General features: G+C 37.1%; 1 protein-coding gene across 6 annotated transcripts in view; it reads left to right on the top strand.

Moving 5' to 3' along the window:
• NEK7 (NIMA related kinase 7) overlaps positions 1-22,494 on the top strand; it is a 161,180-nt gene that overhangs the window by 85,772 nt on the left and 52,914 nt on the right. For all 6 annotated transcript variants that reach the window (XM_045456652.1, XM_045456653.1, XM_045456654.1 and 3 more), the window contains 3 exons: positions 2,104-2,244; positions 15,832-15,894; positions 17,606-17,716. In XM_045456652.1, coding sequence (XP_045312608.1) covers positions 2,104-2,244; positions 15,832-15,894; positions 17,606-17,716 — 315 coding nt within the window. The remainder of the gene's footprint in view (positions 1-2,103; positions 2,245-15,831; positions 15,895-17,605; positions 17,717-22,494) is intronic.

Raw genomic sequence — 22,494 nt, 5'->3', positions numbered from 1 at the left:
TAATGGTATTTTTCTTGACAATAATTTAGACTTCCTGAAGAAAGAAAATCAGTGTACAGTGACAGGAGTTATTGCTTCTGTTTTTGAGAAACATTGCATTTGAACTACAGTGAAACTTTAGCAGAACGTTAGAATTTTTGCTAGCACGCTAGATGTAGTAAAGCCTACAACATTAAAAGCGTTGGGGTTAATGTAAAGTACTGCCTATATGTCAAAGTAGCCTTCTGCATCAGTCATGGGGTCATCAACCTGAACAGAGGTTTATTTTACTTGACTAGGAGTTCAAGTTCAGTTGAGTGTGTTTATGACCAGTGCTGTTGACTGCATTAATAGGTATTTAATGTTCAGTCTCATTAGATGGTGCACTAGTCCTATGCCACAAGAATGTCCTGTGTACTCTAAGTTGGCTCAGAGTAGAGGAGTTCCAGAAGAGTGTGAACAGAATGGCAGAGGCTTGAAGAATGTACTTAAATAAATAATCCAGGAACCTTGAAAAGCCTATGCATATTTAGCTAAAATAGAGAAGAGATAGGGCATTTGATAGTTAAACTAGACTATTTTCTTCTATTTTGTTATATAGGTAGAGATGCTAAAATAGATTATGAGTGTCATGAGGAGCCTAAAAGGCTGTATTCCTTGGGTGCCTGTTACAACATCAGCAACAGTGTCTGACTGTAATCGATGCTCAATTACTGTTTACCCCATGACTGATTTAACGAATGATAGAGTCCATGAATAAACAAGTGAACAAAAGCACTAGGACATTGGATAAAATTTATAAGGAGTTGGGTTTTGTCTCAAAATAGGATGACAGTTGTGCTCCCCTCCCAACGCCCTGTATTTATTTCTCTCATAGCAGTCCAGAGCCTCTTCCATACATTTGGGTAAGCCCTTTCAGAGCAGAAAGCATTTCTGGTTCATCTCTGTTTTCCTAGCATCTAGTGCATTAGTTAAAAAAAAAGAACCCTTTTTCATGAGCAACAGCAAAGTCTTTTTTCAACATGTAATTATGTACCAAGTGAAAGAAACTAATCTGAAAAGGTTACAGTCTGAATGACTTCACCTGTATGACATTCTGCGAAAAGCAAAGCGGTGGAGACTATAAAAAGATCGGTGGCTGCCAGGGGTTAATGGGGAGGGAGGGATGAATAGGAGGAACAGAGAGGATGTTTAGGGCCATGAAAATATACTGTATGATACTGTAATGTTTGATACATGTCATTATACATTTGTCCAAAACTGTAGGATGTACAACACCAAGGGTGAACCCTAATGAACTTTTTGGTGATAACGATGTGTCAGTGTAGGTTCATGAATTGTAACAAAAGTACCACTCTGGTGGGGATTAGGGAAAGCTATGCATATGTGGGAGCACAGGGGGGGCTCTAGAGGAAATCTCTGTAACTTTCTTATAATATTGCTGTGAACCTGACACTACTCTAAAAAAAAAATGAAAGTTTTTTAAAAAAGTAATGATATGGTGGTAAATTCCCTGCCACTGGAAGTGTTCTTTGTACAAGTTAAATAACTCTCAGGAAGCTCAGCAGATTTTCATGCGTTTAGTTGGCAGGTTGGACCAAATAAGTGTGTGTGTGTGTGTGTGTGTGTGTGTGTGTGTGTGTGTGTACATTCTGTTTCAAGTTAAAGATACTTTGAAAAAGAAAACAAATGTCAAAGGAGTACTAGATTGAGTGGGACAAGTTTGTATTCTATGAACTGAAGATAATTTTATAGAGTTCCTATCTAAAATTTCAAAATCTTCATTCCCTGACATTTCATATCCTTTTTCCTTGGTTTATTTATTTTTTTTTTTTGGTTTGCCCTTCCTATCTCACATACTGTATATATATATCTTTTATGTTTACCTTGTTTATTACTTTTCTTCCCTGCCAGGACTTTTCTTTGTAGAGATTATCATCTCTTGGGTCTGCCACTGTATCTCTAGTACATAGAACAGTGCCTAGCATGAAGGGATCAATAAATACTGGTTGAATGAATGGATGTCTGCGAGCTTACCGTAGGTATTACCTACTTATGTGAAAACAGTCAATAATTGTGTGAATATTGTGTGATTGAAAACTTTTCTGATTTTTTTAATTACAGAAGGCCTTAAGACCGGATATGGGCTATAATACATTAGCCAACTTTCGAATAGAAAAGAAAATTGGTCGCGGGCAATTTAGTGAAGTTTATAGAGCAGCCTGTCTCTTGGATGGAGTACCAGTAGCTTTAAAAAAAGTGCAGGTAAGATGATTTTAATTATATGTAAATCAATGTAAAATTATACTATGTGAATAATAAATTCAGGAAAGTATGTCCTAAATGATTGGATAATGACAGTCTTGAGAATGCTAGAAAGGAATAAAAATTATACTTTAAAAGCTTGAATTGAGTGTAGTACACAGTAGAAATTAATTTTTAATTTTAATATTACTTCTAGGCTTTAAAAATTGAGCTGGTTTTGTTCACCTAGATTCAGTAATGACTGGAATGATCCTAGAAAAGCTTTTACAACTCTAGATTTTAAGAGGCAGATTTGAGTTATCACCACCTGCTCCTAACCGGACATGTAACTAGATGTCACATCCTTAGCTGTGGCTATAGGCCTCACGATAGGAAAGTAGACTTTACAAAATGTATTGCCTGAAGTTAGTAAGTGGCATTCAGGATTAGGGTGGGGTGTTAAATTAATGTGGAGAACCACAGTGGCAATAAATGAAAGAAAAATGAAGTGAGCTTGATTTACTGGAAAATTACAAAAAGAATGAGGTAGATGCAAACAGAGGATTGATAACCTGTTTGAAATTTTCCATCTTGTATTTGCATCATTCTGGAAGCAGTTTTGCTCTTCAGTCCTGACTTTTTGTCTTGTTTCCCTCAGATTGGTTTTTCTTGCTCCATCACCCCTTACAAGTCCTACCCTAAGTCTAGCGTCCTAGTTCCACTGAAATGTACTTACCAGAGCCCTAGAAGTTTCACTTGTCCTAACGAGTCTAGAAAGTGTAACTTCACTTGCCCTCTGGTCTAGACAGTACTTGTCTTTCTGCCTTAGAGTATGTTTGACATCATTCAGCTTTGCTTCGCATTTTTCACATAAGGTAGTTATTGTTCACACTTGCCCATGGACTTCCCATTTGATTCCACAACCCTGATACATCTTTTCTGTGTAGTGACCTGTGGGACCAAAGTTTCCTCTTATTATTTTTTTTGTAACTTTGTAACTTCTTTACATATACATACATATATATGTGTGTGTATGTATATACATATACATATATATATATATATACGTATGTATATATAAATATTTATTTTGAAAGAGAGAGAGAGAGAGAGAGAGAGAGAGAGAGAGAGAGAAAAAGCATGAGCGGGGGAGGGGCAGAGAGAGAGGGAGACACAGAATCTGAAGCAGGCTCCAGGCTCTGAGCTGTCAGCACAGAGCCTGATGTGGGGCTCGAACCCACGAACCATGAAATCATGACCTGAGCTGAAGTTGGACACTTAACTGACTGAGCCACCCAGGCACCCCTTTTTTGCAACTTCTTAAAGGATCAGTATACTTGGCAACAGCTATTATAGAGATGAGCAGTTTTCACTTACATTTTTAAGGAAATGTTAAATGTTTATAGAAGACGTTATGTGGCGCATATTAGATATAAAAAAATAATAGAAATGCCCTCGTATCCATCACCTGGCTTAAGAAATACAACATTAGAAAAAATTTTTGATCTAGATTTGCTACTCCCTTCCCTCAGAGGTAACCGTATCTGGAATTTTGTGTTTTAACATTCCTTTGCTTTTCTTTATAGTTTTCCCCACATCTGTATAAATATCTAAACAAATCTATTGTTTGCTTTGCATTTTTTGAACTTTATATAACTATTGTCACCTGTTCGTGCATGTGACTGTTATGTCATATTCCATTGCTCTTGTTATACGCTGCTTGCTGTTTGGGTTGTTTACAAGTTGTTTACTATTATAAACAATACTTTGTGGTTTTCTTAAGTGCCTTTCCTGGTACACGCATGCCAGTATTTCTCTTTTGTGTATGCCTGGGAATGGAAATGACGAGCCACAGGGAATGCATGTGGTTGGTTCTCTAAGTTGATACCGAGTTATTTGCCATAGTGGGACGGGTCGACTTTCACCAGCAGCTTATGAGAGTAGCTTATGAGAGTGTTCTTTCTTTTTATACACCACTTACAGCTTAAGAAAAATAGAATATAGAATGCAGATATTAATGTTCACAAAGCAGATGTCTTTGGAAGGACTATTCCCTTACAAAAGAACTCTTTGACCCATTTTAAAAATGTATTTATTGAATTTCTACTATGCAACTCTAGGCACTGAGAGAAATAAAAGAGAAGGTAGTCATATTATTCCTGCACTCCAGAGGAAAAAGAGTCTTTGTGGAACAATTACATGTGAACCCTGTGGCATGGATTCCTGATTTAAATAGGAGTCTGCAGAATGGAGGTGTCCGTTTGAGCGGTGGGTAGAATCAGAACCTTGGCCAGGCTATCAGTGTGAGAGCAGATTGTGGAGAGCACTGAACAGCAGTTTGAAGACTAGGAAAGTAAGGATTCACTACAGATTCTCAAATCGAGGGACAATCTTCAAAATTCATTCTTTTCAAAATAAAATTACAACCTTAACACACAGAATGGACTGGAAAGAAGACAGCTGCTGACATGCCGCAGGCCATGAAGGCCGGAGGATAGATGGAGTGAGAAATCATTTGGAGGTCCCTGGAGGCCTCCTTCTCCACCTTCCCACTGATTCTGAGTGTAGAAAAACAGACAAGACTCCATTCCACCTCTAACGATTGCGTTTTAAATCACAGGATTTCGTCATAAAAAATACTTAGACAAGGAGGGAAGAAAGGAGGAAAAGAGGGAGAGAGGAGGAAAGAACAAAAGCTCTTCTAGTTCTCTCACAGTGCCATCTGAGTTGTTTCTTGTCTGTATTTTTCTTTTGATTAGGAATTTGAAAGGGCGACGTGAGTTAATATGGGCAATCATATTTCCATTCAGTATCAGATGCCCCCTCCACCTGTTCCCATTTTGCACTGTGATAAACCTCAGTCAACAGTCTCCTGCCGTGAGGAGTTAGCATTTGTCCCTTTGGGTTATGTTGTTTGTCTCTGCTTTATCAAGTGTTGATATTGTGGCATCTTCTAGTTTAAACGTAACTTCTTTATAGAAGAGAGGTGATGTCGTGAAGATATTCCTTGCTTATTTAATTAGGGAATAGTGTCTTAGCCTCTGTGAGGAGAAATGTATTTGCATTTCAGATATGTTATTGATTTTTGTGATGTATTACACTTGTGCTGAACAGTAAATTCCATGCTCCCTCCTTAAAAAATTCTCTGTAGCTTGAAATGAAAATGTTTAAAATATTGTTAACCAGACTGCCTTCCTTTCTGAAGACTCTTAGGCCCTCCTCAAAAACTTCATAGTCAAATACTGGCTTTCCTCATGCATCTTGTTATTTTGAGGTGAGGTTACTTGGCTGAAGAGCTGTATTACTGTTCCCAGCTCTGCTAGAACCTTTCCTGAATACTGTGCTCGCTTTAATAATTCACTTTTCTGCTTATAAATCGTTAAGGAGACACGTTAGAGTTACCATCCAGGCTTCCTCAGCTTCATTTTCAAAGCATTTCTTTACGTTGTCCCACATAATCAAGTCTTACTTTTTCAAAATCCTTAAAAAAAAAAAAAATAAAGCAATGTCCTAACCTCTGGTGACTTTCCTACAGGTTTGCCTGTTGCCTGTGTGTGGAAAGAAGAGTATACTGAATGCATGTGACTTTGAAATCATAGAGATCTGAGAGCCAACAGTGTATGACAACATTTACCAATCTTTTTGAAATGTACTCATATCCCATCATGATTCATTGGCCAAAATTAAGATGGTGCCTTAACTGATGTGACTTTTTTGCAATTCCATCTGCCGAGATGGCTCCCATCTCTTGCCGTTTCCCTTCCTTGCCGCTTCCCTCCCTATTGCTCGTTCGCTCAGTCCACCTACTGTTGATATATTGATCGCCTAGTGTTTGGTGGACAGGGGGGAAGGCCTTGGGAATTTAAGATAAATAACGGGAGTCATGGGATTCGAATAGAAGTGCAACAGAGACCCATCTGAAGTCACAGGATAGGCACCGGCATGGGAGCAGCCTCCAGGAACACGGGTGAGAGGAGGTTGGGAAAAGTCTTCATAGAGGCTGTGAGCTAGGTCTCAGAACCTCAGTTCTTTGTGTTGGGAGACTATCAAAAGAATTGTTTTGATCTGGTACATGAAATCTCTATATCATGCTTCTTAGTTCATTGATTAGAGCTATGTAATTGGAATTGATTTTTATTTTACTAGTCTTACGATAGTACTGTAGTATGAATTTTGGGTCTTACTGTGTCTCAGTCCTTTGATTTTTTGTTACCCTAATTTTCTAATAGTAGGTGAAATATTTTGATCCTTGGTTTGTTAATGCTTAAGTTCTCTTTGCTTACTCTTAAGTTTTATGTCCAGATAACGCTGTTTTTCTGTGGAACATCCATTGTCATTGACATTCATTAGAATGAATGGAAAGTACTTTTGTATAGTACTTACAAAGATAAGGTGATAATTTGTTTTGTTCAAATTTACCCCTTTGATCCAAGTGATCTCAAAACAACTTCTTGAAGGGACAAATACTCTTTGATATTTGCTTCTGTATTTATATTTGATTATTATTATAAAGCATTCATCAAGAATATCACTTTTTAAAGTATATTGATGAGCATAACTTTTTTTTTTAAATATATGTCAATTTTAGTTTCTAGGTTCTGTATGTTTTCACGTAATTAGAAGTTGGGATTACTTGCATTTAGAAATTTGTGAACAATGATAACTTCTTCCATAATGCATACTGATTATAATGCATTCATAATCTCTACAACTATATATTCAGTCTCTTTCAGTATTCACTGTGATTACTGAATTTCCTGCAGCTTTTATCAGCTTTGTTATTTACTCTCTTTGGATTTCCTTTGAACCTTCCAATAGTTATTTGAACAAATGAAAATTGGAAAGTATTTGTAAAAATAATCTATATATTATATTTTTTTAAATTGAAGAATAATTTAATAATTGATGCTAGTTTACTTGTTAAGGAGACACAAGCTTTTATCTTAAAAATGAAAGCTTCTTATTTTTATTTATTTGTACTTGCAAGTGAGAAAAAGGCATATAAGAAAAAGAGCAGATTTTTAGTTTTCTTGAAAGTTTAGAGAGTAGGGCATTCTAGTTAACAACATTTTGGAGTTATAATGAATTACCATACGTGGCATAAATAGATTAACATTGAAATATTTAAATGAGATAATGGACATCGATGAAATAATTTAGTTCTTTGTCCTTCTTTGATGTTTCACAGTGTTTTTTCTTTAGCATCTTATGGTGTCTCAGGGTTGTTATTGTGCTAACCCAAGTTTTGATTGTATGGGTTTATCTTAAAATTTTTAAATGATAAACTCTTCTACTGGCCAAGCCTAGTGAATATATATAGTTGAAGTAACTTTTTATTTATGCTGTTGAAGACTTTTGATATGCTCATTTAATATTTATCAAGGACTTACTATATGGCAGGCACTGGATTTGACAGTGAGATACAGCTGAGTTCAACACTTTTGTTGAGAGGGGGTGGATAGACAGTAAGTCAAATAATTATAGGTAAGAAGGAAATGACGCATCAGGCTCTGTGCTGACAGCTCAGAGACTGGAGCCTGCTTCCGATTCTGTATCTCCATCTCTCTCTGCCTCTCCCCCACTTGCACTCTGTCTCTGTTTTTCTCAAAAATAAGCAAACATTAAAAAAATATATATATATAAGAGTGTGTACTCCCAGAAAACACAAGAGGCGAGTTTTAAGAAGCTGCAGGTGTTGAAGCAACAGATTATTCTACACAGGTGTCAGTATGAAAGTCAAAGGATGCTATTACAGGCAGAGAAGGAAGGCTGTTTTGGGAGAAATGGGGCAACTGGTAAAAAAAAGTCTCAAAGGAAGCAGAGATGAAAAATCCATCCAGAGCACAGGTAGAGTTAAGACCAGATGAATTAGAACAGCTATGCAGTTTGTGAAAGCAAAGCAGACAGCAAAGACTTTGTGTCAAACAGGAGATGGCATTTTCCACTGAGCATGGTGGAAAATACACCAAGTGCATACACCAAGAGGCAGCAGCTTCCGAGTAGTCATTTTTAACTTTCACTGTGGACATTGTAATCGCATATCTGCTGATCTGGGGTTCTTCCTATACTGTGCTTAAAATGCATTCAAATGGGAAATGTAAGAGAGTGCAACATGTCCAAGAGTAAGGGGAACTCCAAGCAAAACTCCAAGAAATACCCTGAACCCTTCCATGCCATGGGACATGGAACAATGATAACATGTGAATAGAGAAATGAAGTCATACACAGTGGAAATTAACCATGATTGGGAATTAGCAAGACAGAGAGAGATTCTAAAGTGGAGGCATCTGCATTGCTCAAATAGCTGACAAAGGTCCAAGAGAGTTAACAACTGAGATCAGACCTTGAATAAGAGGTCTGAAGAAAATGAAATAATGAATGCATGGTAATCAAGATGAGGTCAAAGAACAACTTTTGTTGGAAACAGGGGATGGAAGAGAAGTGGGAATTTAACTACAGAAGGAGTAAGGTAAGTGCAGGGTAAGCGATGGACTGAGAGGGCTGACTGAGTGCCATGGAGTGAGGCATGCTGAGAAACCATGAGGTCTGGTCTCAAAAGAGTCAACATGGTACCAAGCAATGGACATGAGATCATGACCTGAGCCGAAGTTGGATACTTAACTGAGCCACCCAGGCACCCCTGGGATTACATACTCTTGATTCTTCTCCCTCTCTGGTATCCCTTTTCTGTCCCCTTCAATGGCTTTTCTTTTCCTAACTCTTTATGGGGCACAGTTATAATTTTGGATCCTTTGGTTCTCCTATAGCCACATTCTCATTCACAGCTTCCAACATACCTTCGTAGGGTAGCTTCTTAATCTATACAGGCCCTAAGTTTTGCTGAGCTTTAGTCTCTCATAAAATCTGAATAAAAGTGAATTTCCTGTGATAATTTTAGAGTTTTGTTTTGTTTTGTTTTTGTTTTTAATTTTGAGGAAACCTATCAAACAGGGCTTCCTGATGGACTCCTCGAGGTTGGATCACTGTTATCCTGTTGAGTTAAAAAGCATTTCTTTGGAAACAAAAGTGTTTTAATAGTCAAAGAGTAATTAGTGACACTCACAGGTATCTAGTTCCATACCATCATTTGCCAGGACCTTAAGGAATCCACAAGAAAGAAATTGAGGCCTGTCTTATAATTTGCAGTTCAAACATGTTGATGCATTAAGAGAGAAAGGCTGACAGAAGCTAGATCCTAGGCCTTGGTGTTATAAAGGGAGCAAGTTTCTGGCATCAGTGTAGAACTCTTCCTGCACTCACCTTGCTTAACGCTTTGCCCCTCCTCCTCCATCCCAATCTCTCCACCCTTTAAGTGCCTCTGTATTTAGTCAGGGAAGTGCTGGTGGTAGAGACCTTAATTATTTGGACGTTAACTTGTTCAATGATTGTGGTTTATATCTAGAGAGTTCACAGCCCTCGTGCTGTGGATTGTTTTACTCTCCCACCCCCACCCCCCACCCATCCTCTACCCCTTCAAATAAGAGAGACAGGCTCTGGAAGGGAAAGTCTGAGCTACCCAAGCACCCTGCGATTACACAATCTTGATTCTCCTCCCTCTCCGGGTATCCCTTTTCTGTCCCTTTCAATGGCTTTTCCTTTCCTAACCCTTTATGGGGCACTTTCCACAGTTATAACTTTGGATCCTTCGGTTCTCCTGTAGCCACATTCTCATTCACAGCTTCCGATGTACCTTTGTAGGGTAGCCCTTCAAATCAGAGAGACCGGCTCTGGAAGGGAAAGTCTGCCTACCAGTCAGCAAGTAAGAGAACCAGAAATGTACAGGCTGATAATAAAAATATTCCTTAAAGCTCCTCTCCCCTCACTCCAACAATGGTTAGGGAATGGTCTGTACAGCCACTGGTCAGTTGGAATAAGGGATGGAAGCATCATTATGGCACCAGGTAAAGAAGGCAAGAACACTGGGATGAAGAAAGGCATAACCCAGGGGTGACTGAGGTTTTGTCATATGGAGTACAGTGACTCAATTTAGGGACAGTTCAGTTCATTTAGTCATGCTCTAACAAGCTGGGGAGGCCTAGGGAATATTTGGGTAAGATTTTTATTTATGTAATATCTATTTAAAGTGAGATATACCAGGTTTTTCAAGCTTCCTTAGTATATAATTTTTAAGTACTTTCATTGCTACATTTAGGTGTTTTGTTTTTTTTTTTTTTTTCCTAACAAATTGACATATGCCTTTTCAAGGACATTTCTGTTCAGTTACTTGAAGGCCCTCTTTTTCCTCTTAAAGATATCCGGTGTTATCCTTTTCAGTTTCATCAGTCATGAGTAATTTTTGGCAAAATTTGAAGATGACAAAAGAAAACTTTTAAAAATGATTCAGAAAGTACTGAGAATTTATTAGCCAGTACTTGCCTAAACACTGTTAGTAACTTTGCTCTTACCAAGTGTACTAAAAACCCAAAGAAACTTGAGTAGAGCTCAAAAAGATGGCTTCTGGAGCAAAGCTTGTAAATATCCTATGAAAGCTATTTTTACAAACTCTAGATTTTGTTTTTCCTTGTGTGTTGTCTTTTCTTGCTCATGAAATCAGACAGTCTTGAATCTATGTCTGGGAATGATTTGATCTAAATCTCCAGTTTTTATTTTTGTCTTGACTTGCTGGCTGAGAGAAAAAGAAAGATAAGATACTAATGAATTTCTGATTAAATGTATTTATAAATGTATTTGGTTCAGATTTTAGTTTTGCCTCAAATGTGCCAGCCATGCTTATCTCTCAGTGAATAAGGAGAGACTTTGATATTATTGAAAATTCAGTTAAAAATGAAAGTTAATTTGTAATACTAAATTAGTTATAATTTGAATTAGAAATTCATGATTTCTGTGGAGCAAACTTCCATCTTGCTATGTTGTGTCTATTTGGAGTTTCCTAAAGCACTTGGACACATCTTTTTCTCATCTCATTCACTAGCTTTGCCTTTTAAGTATTTTTCCCATCATAGATACATTGATTATTGGGAGGTTAGATTTATACATGTCTCCAAGTTTATGATTTTCTTCATTTTAATTACTAGTACCAGAATTAACCTTTCTCTTTTTCATTAAAAAAAAAGTTTCCAGGAATTCCTTTAAAATCTAAGACATTTAACATTTTGTATATCCCTGCATTTCTTTCAATTATATCAAGTCCACTGTGACTAGGAGGTCCTAAGAATGGCATTAGCATTCATGATTTGGTGAGAATCAGTTATTTCTCGTGCCATTTTGATTTTTAACCATAAAGAGTCTCTCTGTGTATATTTCATAACTATACTAATATCAAGTTCAAAATTTTGTTTACATTAATATTTATTATTTAACTTGTTACATAAGTAATATCAATTTTTCTGGCATCATTTGGCAATTTGAGGAATGTATGCCTTTTTGTATGAAATTTCTGAGTGTAGAGATGCTTGGGTGGCTCATTTGGTTAAGTGTCCAACCCTTGATTTCAGCTCAGGACGTGATCTCATGGTTTGTGGGATCGAGCCCCATGTAGGGCTCTGTGCTGACAGCTTGGAGCCTGCTTAGGATTCTTTCTCTCCCTTCCTCTCTGCCCCTCCCCCACTAGCTTGCTCTCCCTCTCTCTTGCTCAAAAATAAATAAATTAAAAAGAAGAAATTGCTAAGTATGAAGCAATTTAATGAAGCAAAAGTAATGAACTTTTGATTTTACTTATTTCTATAAGAAATCTTCTTTTAAAATAATACATTTTATTATTTTTTAATTTAATTTATTTTTTTTTTCAATTTACATTCAAGTAAGTTATCATGTAGTGCAACAATGATTTCAGGAGTAGATTCCTTAATGCCCCTTACCCATTTACCCCCATCCCCTCCTTGCCACAACCCTTCCAGTAACCCTCTGTTTGTTCTCCATGTTTAAGAGTCTCTTATGTTTTGTCTCCCTCCCTGTTTTTATATTATTTTTGCTTCCCTTCCCTTATGTTCATCTGTTTTGTATCTTAAAGTCCTCATATGGTGAAGTCATATGTGTTGGTTTTCATGTGTTGGTTGGCCATCTGGATGTCTTCTTTGGAGAAGTGTCTATTCATGTCTTTTGCCAATTTCTTCACTGGATTATTTGTTTTTTGGGTGTTGGGTTTGATAAGTTCTCTATAGATTTTGGATACTAACCCTTTATCTAATATGTGGTTTGCAGATATCTTCTCCCATTCCATTGGTTGTCTTTTAGTTTTGCTGATTGTTCCCTTCGCGGTGCAGAAGCTTTTTATTTTGATGAGGTCCCAGTGGTTTATTTTTGCTTTTGTTTCCCTTCCTTCTGGTGACGTGTTGAATAAGAAGTTGCTGCATCCAGGGTCATAGAGGTTTTTGTCTGCTTTCTCCTCGAGGATTTTGGTGGCTTCCTGTCTTATATTTAGGTCTTTCATCCATTTTGAGTTTATTTTTGTGTATGGTATAAGAAAGTGGTCCAGGTTCATTTTTCTGCATGTCGCTGTCCAGTTTTCCCAGCACCACTTGCTGAAGAGACTATCTTTATTCCAGTGGATATTCTTTCCTGCTTTGTCAAAGATTACTTGGCCATACGTTTGTGAGTCCATTTCTGGGTTCTCTATTCTGTTCCATTGATCTGAGTGTCTATTCTTGTGCCAGTACCATACTGTCTTGATGATTACAGCTTTGTAATACAGCTTGAAGTCTGTCTATAAGAAACCTTTCTGAAGTATTCTGCTTTCCTGCACATATAATCCCTGCCAGACATACTCCATCCCCTTGAGGGTCTCACATCACTTTGTACAAGTAGTGCTGAGTAGATTGTGTGTTCATTTCCTTTGTTCCAGGTTGCATTCTGCATCTGGCAGTGTGCATCTTTAGGACTGCAAGCTTGTTTTCTTATTTGTATCCACAGTAAAATCTAGTAAGTTGACAACACAGTTTTGTGAATGAAAGAAAGCAAGAACATGAGCCAATTTATTTATGTTAATTGTCTTTATGCGTAGTGCAGTTCTTAGCTATTTCACATTAAAACTTGAAAAACATAAATTAGATATTAAAACTTTTCATTAGAAAATAAATAAATAAAAATAAATAAAGTTGAAGACTATGTAGAAATATGAGAAGTATTTTGCTGTAAGTCAGGTGAAAAAGCATATATAATGCATACTGCCTCTGTTTTCACTATCTAAAACACACATACATTTGTACAAGAAATGGAAGAGTGAGCACAAGCTAAAATTCTTTAAGAAAGTGATTTTGCCAATTTTTTGTTTAAAAATTTTATTTATATTTTCCTTAATTTTTTTAATTAAGGGAAAATTAGAACTACATGCATGTTTGGATGTCAAAAATGATAGTAAGCAAACATTTCCTCTTATAAGTTGTATTTATTCCCCCATATTCTGTATTTTCTTTTATGCCTTAGATATCTGTTATTTCTGGCTAGCAGAATCTTAACAATTTTTTCAAAGTTCAGCTTTAATGTTACCCACTCCTCACATGGGGATTCCTTCTTTAGATTTTTTTTTTTAATGTTTTTATTTATTTTTGAGACAGAGAGAGAGCATGAGCAGGGGAGGGGCAGAGAGAGAGGGAGACACAGAATCCGAAGCAGGCTCCAGGCTCCGAGCTGTCAGCACAGAGCCCGACATGGGGCTCGAACTCACTTAGTGTGAGATCATGAGCTGAGCTGAAGTCGGACGCTCAACCAACTGAGCCACCCAGGTGCCCTGGAGATTCTTTCTTTAGATTTCTCATACTGCACTTTGCACACACATGTATTTTAGTACTTATTAGTTAGTTGTATATGTATTGGACTTTGCAAGAGTCTGGGCTATTCACGAAAACAGACTCCAGAGCTGGAACGGTCTGGATTCAAGTGCTTGTTCTGTCACTTACTAATTTTACAACCATAAGCATATATTTAACCTCTCTGAGTCTCAGTCCTTTTTCTAAATTGAAGCCAGTACTACCTACCTTATAGGAACATGGTAAAGATTGTAGCAGCATATATAAGAGGCTACACCCTCTAGTAGGCGTTCAATAATTCCTGCTTGAGTCAAAAAGACTTGGATCATGACTGCCACTCCTTTCAGGTTATATACCTACTTTTCCTGGAGCATATTGGCAGTCTGAATCAGGAAGACTTGGTCAAGTTGATGACTAGAAATGTCATTAAAGTTGTTTTGTTATATGACTAGGGTTTGTTTGTTTGTTTGTTTTTTTCCTTTAGAGAGAGAGAGAGCATGCATTGGGGGAGATAGGCAGGAGAAGGGGGGGGTGGGGAGAGGGAGAGGGAGAGAGAGAGAGAGACAGAGAATCTCAAGCAGGCTCCATGCTCAGCATGAAGCTGGATGTGGGGCTTGATATCATGACCCTGAGCTGAAAGCAAGAGTTGGATGCTCAACCAATTTAGCCACCCAGGCACCCCTATGATTAGGGTTTTAACCAGCTTGTAGTCATGACTTATCCAGATATATTCTCCAATATTTAGCATATTGCTTATTTGTTTATTTATTTATTTATTTATTTTCCACACACTTAGAGCACTGATAGCGTTCTTTGTTTTCAGACACATCCTAATATCCATTTTATTATATTATATATTTTTATACTTTTCACATTAGACCCATATTTCTCAACCTTTTACTCATTATTACCCCCAGGAGCCTTTTTAGATAGTTTTTCCTAATTGCTCCTCTCCCTTAGGAAATTTTAATTCCACAGATAAGAGTAGATCTGTTTATGTGTTGTATGTATATCTGTGACATACTGTTAAAAAGGGCAAGATTTTGTCACTGCTCTTTCCAAAGAAATAGTTTGGAGTGATAGCTTCCCTGTCACGGTGTGCATTTGACTTTTTAGACATGATTTGATTGTGTAGATTAATCATTCAGAGCCGGTGTTATATAGTTGGAAAACTCTGAGAGTAAATTCTGGCTGCTCCGTTAATTAGCTGTGTGAACTTTTGTCAGTTTCTTACGCTTTCTAAACCTACTTTCCCTCATCTATAAGATGGAAATATTGTCTTCTTAAGGATTAAATGAAAATTAAATGAGGTAGTTAATGTAATATGTTTAACACATATTAATTGTTCAGTACATGTTAGCTCTTACTTTATTATGATCACAACATCCATTCTGTTTCATTTGAACCTAAGGCTTGAAATGTCTAGTGGTTCTCTTTTCTCACTGTTATTTTTTAAATTTGTTTGAAACGTTATTTATTTTGAGCAGGGGTGGGGGGGGTGGGCAGAGAGAGAGGGAGAGAGAGAATCCCAAGCAGACTCCACACTGTTAGCACAGAGCCCAATGTGGGGCTTGATTCCACGAATCATGAGATCATGACTTGAACCAATATCCAGAGTCAGATGCTCAATTGACTGAGCCACCTAGTCACCACTCTTTTCTCAATGTTAATACTGACTGCCTGTGGAGGGAAAATGTAAACTCTGGAGGTAACATGAGATAAAATACCTACAGTTTTTCAAAGCTCCTAAAATGCTAATCGGGAAGAAAATTTCTTAGTAGGTGTATAAACTATATATAAAGTATTATAATGAATTTATGTGGTGTCTTGAACCATAGATTATTAGTTTATTCTTGAACCATAGATTATTAGTTTATTAAATAATTCTGGATTCTATTTTTAGATATTTGATTTAATGGATTCCAAAGCACGTGCTGATTGTATCAAAGAAATTGATCTCCTTAAGGTAAATAAATGAACTATTGACTATTTTTAACATAGCTGAGCCTGTTGATAAAAGTGATTTATAAAAATACTGCACTTATAAGGAAAAAGATTTTTAAGACTTAACTTAGGCCGCATTGGTTTTAAGCAACATGATGTAAATTTGTATCTCACTATATGGAAGAATGTAGTTACCTTTTGGATTCATCATAAAATAATTTAATTGGGACATTTGGTAAAATTAGCTTCCCTCACTCCCCACCCCCCCTGCTTTTCAAACTAGAAAATAAAATGAGCATAAAACATTAAAGAAATTTTTTCTTGACCATCCCAATTAGACGTATTTTAAAGGTTAAGTAACATAAATGTGTATTGGTATTATCTCAAAGTTCAAGATGTAATATAGATGTCTATCTCAAGATGTAATATATTGAGAATGTGGACTGATCCAACTGGGTACATGATTTTTATAATATTTCTGTAACATTTTCCCAGATTTAGAGAGGGTGATGTAAAGAGTATGTCAGAATTAGCTTTTCAGTTTCTTATCCACTCAAAGAATGCAACTGAAATTTCAGTTATCTCTAAACTGCTTTTATTCTAGTGAAATTTCCTTGAGGAATGATGTAGCTTGTGTTCTGTTTTCAGCTACTAGATAAGACTTGGATGTTTTTATGCCATACATTTTTGTTTGTGCCTAACATGAATCTGATTTATCAAAAAAGATAAGAGTAAGATCAAAATGAACCATACTTTCCATCTGTTCTGTTAGTTGTAGTATTTCCTGGGCCATGAAGCAACTGCTTTAAAAATAAATATAAATTGTTATAGAGAAGTATTATAGAAGATGTGGAGGAAAACCGTGTAAGTAGACAGAAGAGAAGAAAATCATGTATATACCATCTGGGAGAATTCTTGAATAATTTTCTTTGAGAAACTATTTGTCTTATGTTATCTTGTTTAAAGATTGAACAAAAAGATTGTACAAAAGGATTGTCCGTGTGTATAGACTGATGTGTATATTTTTGCAAGGCCAAATTTTTCTTAGGATCATTTAATGACTCGACCCCATAGGTAAACTCATATCATTTGATGTAAAAATTAAATTTAGATACAGTCGATGTCCTTTTATTTTGTTTTGTTTTAAACCACTGGTTATAGTTACATAAGGATCAGGCCAACTTCAAAACCGGAGTAGGAATACTTTATTTACCACCGAGCACCCGTAATGACAGTTCCCATTTTGAAGATATAATTTTTAGCAATTGGTGCTTTAATGATGTCATTCATTTACATATTTTTTTCAATATGTGAAATTTATTATCAAATTGGTTTCCATACAACACCCAGTGCTCATCCCAAAAGGTGCCCTCCTGAATACCCATCACCCACCCTCCCCTTCATTTATATTTATATATTTATTGAACATAGTAATATGTACTTTCAAACTTTCTAAAAGTTTTCAAACTTTCTATTATTTCTAATAAAGAATATCAAAATAAACTGGTATCTACTTTTACTTTTAATAATTACAATACATGTTTCAAAATTCACTGGCTTAAAGAAAAATATACATGATGTCATGTTAAGATTTCTAGCTTAAAAATGAAATGCAATAACTAAGTTTATTCTTCAGTTAAGAAACTATAAGTGATTCTTGATAATTTACAATTGAAAAAACTTTTCTGGTGCCTGTTTGTTTGTTTGTTTTTGTTTGTATGTTTTTCCATCAGCAACTCAACCATCCAAATGTAATTAAATATTATGCATCATTCATTGAAGATAATGAACTTAACATAGTTTTGGAATTAGCTGATGCTGGTGATCTGTCCAGAATGATAAAGGTAAGGGTTTGTTTTGTTTTTTGTAAACTAAATATTTATTTTTTCTGATAAAAATTGTCTGTTAAACATACAGGTATATCAGATACTTTAAAGACCTCGTTGTCATACTTTAACATATGATAGATATGTAGTGAATGACAGATCGTAGTGATGGTTATGATTTTGAAGCTGGTTTACCTGGTGACGTTTACACTTCAACTGAGATTTGTGAACAGTCTGAAACCAACTTGGAAATAGACCAACAGATTTGTCTTCTGTAAGCTGAAGTTAAAATTTTGCAGCTTGATTTCTCTGAACAGACCACCCTTGATCCTGTATCTGTAGATATCAGGCAAAGGGTAACAGAAAGGGATTCTAGAGAATCCGGACCTGCTCCTAGGAGGGATTCATCAAAGAATAAAATGGGCTTTGCATTCAGACCTTGCACATCAAACCCTGATTCAACCACTTAAAAGTTTATTTAACTTTCTTTTCTAAGAGCATATAAATTGGTTTAAGTTCAGTTACAAGTTATAGAAACCCTCAAATTACAGTGTCCTAAACACTGCTTGTCCTTAGGCAAGTTACTTTCGTGTACCACAGTTTCTCAAAAACAAAATAATAATAGAACCTACTTCATAGGATTGTTGTTAATGATTAATTGATATTTATTCAGAGATAAGAACCGTGTCTCACACATTGTAAGGCTATGCAAATGGGAGCTAGTGCTGTATTATTGTTGTTAATTATATTTTTCTGTTACATAAAATTCTGGGGCTAATAGGGCAGCTCTGATCTATCAAATTCTCAGAAACCAAGCCTATTTATAGCTGATAAAGTCCCCTTTCGCCGGCATGTAGGGACATAGGATATTTGCTAGCTGTATCTTTTTTTTTTTTTTTAATTTTTTTAAACATTTATTTTTGAGACAGAGAGAGAGCATGAACAGGGGAGGGTCAGAGAAAGAGGGAGACACAGAATCTGAAACAGGCTCTAGGCTCTGAGCTGTCAGCACAGAGCCCGATGCAGGGCTCGAACCCACGGACCGCGAGATCATGACCTGAGCCAAAGTCGGACGCTTAACCGACTGAGCCACCCAGGCACCCCTTGCTAGCTGTATCTTGAGGCACATTGCTGGATACTGCCACACAACATTTTTAGCTTCATCCCAGTGGCCAAAATTTGGTCTTATGAACATGTGTAGCTGCAAGGGAGGCTGGAATATATAGTCGTCATTTGGCTGGTCATGTGCCAGCTAAATTTCTACTATTCAGGAAGACATGTTGAACAGAGTGGAAATCAATGAAGACCAACTAAATGAGAAAAGCAAGGCTCTTTATTCTGAGCTTGCTATAGCACGCAAGGGAGTCAACCATTGTCACTGACATTTTAGCAGAGATTCATAGGCAGGTACAGAGGAATTAGAAAATCTTTATAATGGGGAAAAATAAGCCTTTAGGTATGACCTGATTAGAGGCTGCTGGCCTGAAGGAGCTATAGGTGAGCTCCTCAGAAGTGAGGCATATCATCTGGCTTTCTCTGGTTCGTCCTAAGTTGGAAGCAGGAACAAAAATTAGGGAAGCTGTCAGTTATTAATCAAGTCCTGGGGCTGATTGTTACAGAGTTACTGTTCAGCTTCCTGGATTGTCACTAGAGACAGCAGTCTGGCTTCCTGCATGTCTGACATAGAAGGCTGGCGTCCTGGGTTGTTTGTTATGGATAAAAGGTTTCCTGGTCAGGTTGCTGAAGGTTGTGGTTCAAAGTTCTATTTTTATATGATCTGGCCATTGACTGTATATTTGGTCTGTCAACAGATATTGGAGTGCAACTAGTAATCTCTGCCACATGGAGTTCTTAAAAACAATGTTAGATGCTTTATATGCATTACCATATTTACTCTTCACAAGGACTCTGGCAGGTAAATTTGACACTTAGAGAAGACAGTCATCATCACTAGTAAATAGAAGGACTAGTGTGTGAAATTAAGTTTGTCTTCTGATACAAAATTACATGTGTTTTCCCTTAATGGCCCTTAGAGATTTTTATATCACAGAACTCCTTTGAAAAATCAGATGAAAACCCTTGACCTTCTCCCCAGAAAGATGTTGATGCACACAAAATCTGCATTCCATCACAAAGCCTGCACAGATTTTCTGATCAAGGCACTCACCAGTTCTCTAGCAGTAGTTAGGATCCCTCGTCTCCAGTGGAAGGTCAGTGTCAGCCACTTACACTCTCCTCTTGCTTAGCTTCTCTTAGGATTAGTTTCCTCATTCATAAGATGGGGCAGTTTTGAGGTTGCTTTCTAAATTATAAAAATACTGCATAACAGGGAGGTAATATTTTTTATTATCACAGAATGCTATCAAACTGACTCTGTTTCAAGTCCCATGGTTTGAGTGACTCACTTCTAATCGGTTATCTGATTTTCTCTTTTAGGGACTTCCCACCACTAGCACAAACTGTCTTTGCAAATTAATGAACAATTAAAAAAAAATTGTGGTTTTAATTTTAAAAAGAAATACAAACACACAAACGCCAAATCTGCAAAACAGCTACCAAGATGAGACCCATAAAAGCAAATGTAAATAGTCCTTATAAGAGAGACAATTAATATAAAATTCTTGGCTTAAACTCTAAGTGCAAGAGTTATTTAAGTATTTATAGTGGGAAGCAAAGAGGGCAAATCTTTATTGGGCAAATACCAACCGAAGGCAGATAAAAAAACGTACAGTTTTCAGTTGTCAGGTTTTGCCCCTGATGAGAGATCGATGATTTGGGGTTTTGATTGTGCTCTAGAGATTTTTGCCCTTTTTCAGTTTAGTTTTTTTTTTCTTTGCTACTGCTACTCCACACATACAGGTCGCTGTCCCTGACCCATTGCCAAGGCATGCCTAAGCCCATAACATTTACCTTGGAAGAATTCTCCTGTCCTTTCACCACTTGAGAAAGCTAGTGCACAATCAGAGTACCTTATAGAAGAAGCCCTGTTACCTGCGTCTTTAGCAGATTCAGGTTTCTTAGGCCACTGAGGGAGGAAAAATTTGCCGGTGTGTTTTTATATTTATTGTGATCATGAACTCAGCTCTCTTACTTAAATGCATCTTGCCTTCAGTTGACTTTTTCAGAGAGTTGTTTTATCAGCTGACCCAGTGGAATGTAGTAAGATCGATTCTGTGTTTGGTAATGAATAGTAACATACAGTTATAGAATCGATAACTATCCTCTTAAAGTATCCTTGGGGCCTCTGACTAAAATTTGAACGTATCTATCATGTAAAATTGTACTTAGGAAACTTTTTTTTTTTTTAATTTTTTTTTTCAACGTTTATTTATTTTTGGGACAGAGAGAGACAGAGCATGAACGGGGGAGGGGCAGAGAGAGAGGGAGACACAGAATCGGAAACAGGCTCCAGGCTCTGAGCCATCAGCCCAGAGCCCAACGCGGGGCTCGAACTCACGGACCGTGAGATCGTGACCTGGCTGAAGTCGGACGCTTAACCGACTGCGCCACCCAGGCGCCCCAGGAAACTTTTTTTAAAAATAAAAGATACCAACTGATTGCTAGTAAGTTATAAGTTTATAGAGCAATTTATTGTACTTCGATAGAACCGAGGTAGTTTTCTAGAGAATTGGGATATCATTCTTCCTTCCTGTCTAATAGACATTGTATAAGCCTTTAATGACCCTATCCTTTACTGTAGGTACCATTAGTCTGTCTCACCAAGGTAGAAGGATTCTGGGTCAGATTTCCCAGATCATCTTGGAGACCTTCTAAAGGTTGAAAGTTATATTGTCAAACCTATAGATCTTTAGAATAGTCTCAGCATAATGGCCACACTAGAAAGGTATTCCAATGTCCATAACAGAAAGTTTGACCAAGGAGTTTCACATGAGTAGAACATTTTTATATCTGGTTACATTTATGTATGTTTTTTATGATAAAGAAGGACAATAAAGAGGCGAGAGGTGTTGCTATTTTAAGTAAGATGATGAAAGAAAACACTGCTGACTTGAGTCTTACACCCCCACCTCCACCTGCCTTTCCCTCCATACTGTCCTGGTTCTGTTTTTTCCCTTTGCAGACAGACATTCCTGACCCTGTTTCCAACACCACGAGAAATGGCTCTTGAGTGACCTCTGTCATTAAATCCAGTGGACTTCAACCAGTGCTCATTCTGCTTGACGTCTCAGCTGCACGTGGCTCTGTTGTTCCTATGCTTCTTCTTAAAATACTCCTCCACTGGCTTGTTGAGTCCCATAGTGCCTTGGTTTCCTTCCTGCCTCTCTGGAGACTCTGATTCTTCTTAACTGACACATTCTCATCCCTTGGCCTTTAATGATGGAGTTTTAAAAGTTTCAGTCCTGACTTTTTTTTTCCTTTTTGCTTTATACTTTCCTCATAGTTGATGTCATTCATGCCTGTGGATTCAGTTACTTTCTGTACACCGTTGATTTCTAACTTTTTATCTTTAGTCCGGAGCTGTCTTTCAGTTCTGAACTCACGTTAACTCAACACGTCTGTAAAGAAATTCACGATCGTCCTCACAGACTACCCTCCTCCTCCAATGCTAACTTGATATTCGGTACCAGTCTGCCCAGTTGTGCATGCTAGAGCCCAGGACTCTTCTTTGACACTTCTTTTTTTGTTTTTTCCTTCTTTGACACTTCTGTCCCTCACCAAGTTCAGTTTATTTTTCTTTTAAACGTCTTTCAAATTTTCCACCCTGCTCTACTTCCATTTGTCTCCCTGTAGTATAAAGTAGCATCATCTGTCACCTGTAGGGCAGCAACTTTTCC

The sequence above is a fragment of the Leopardus geoffroyi genome, chromosome C3, assembly GCF_018350155.1.
Source record: "Leopardus geoffroyi isolate Oge1 chromosome C3, O.geoffroyi_Oge1_pat1.0, whole genome shotgun sequence".
Classification (NCBI taxonomy): domain Eukaryota; kingdom Metazoa; phylum Chordata; class Mammalia; order Carnivora; family Felidae; genus Leopardus; species Leopardus geoffroyi.
Note: the sequence above shows the minus strand (reverse complement) of the source record. Positions and strands in the feature narration are given on the sequence as shown.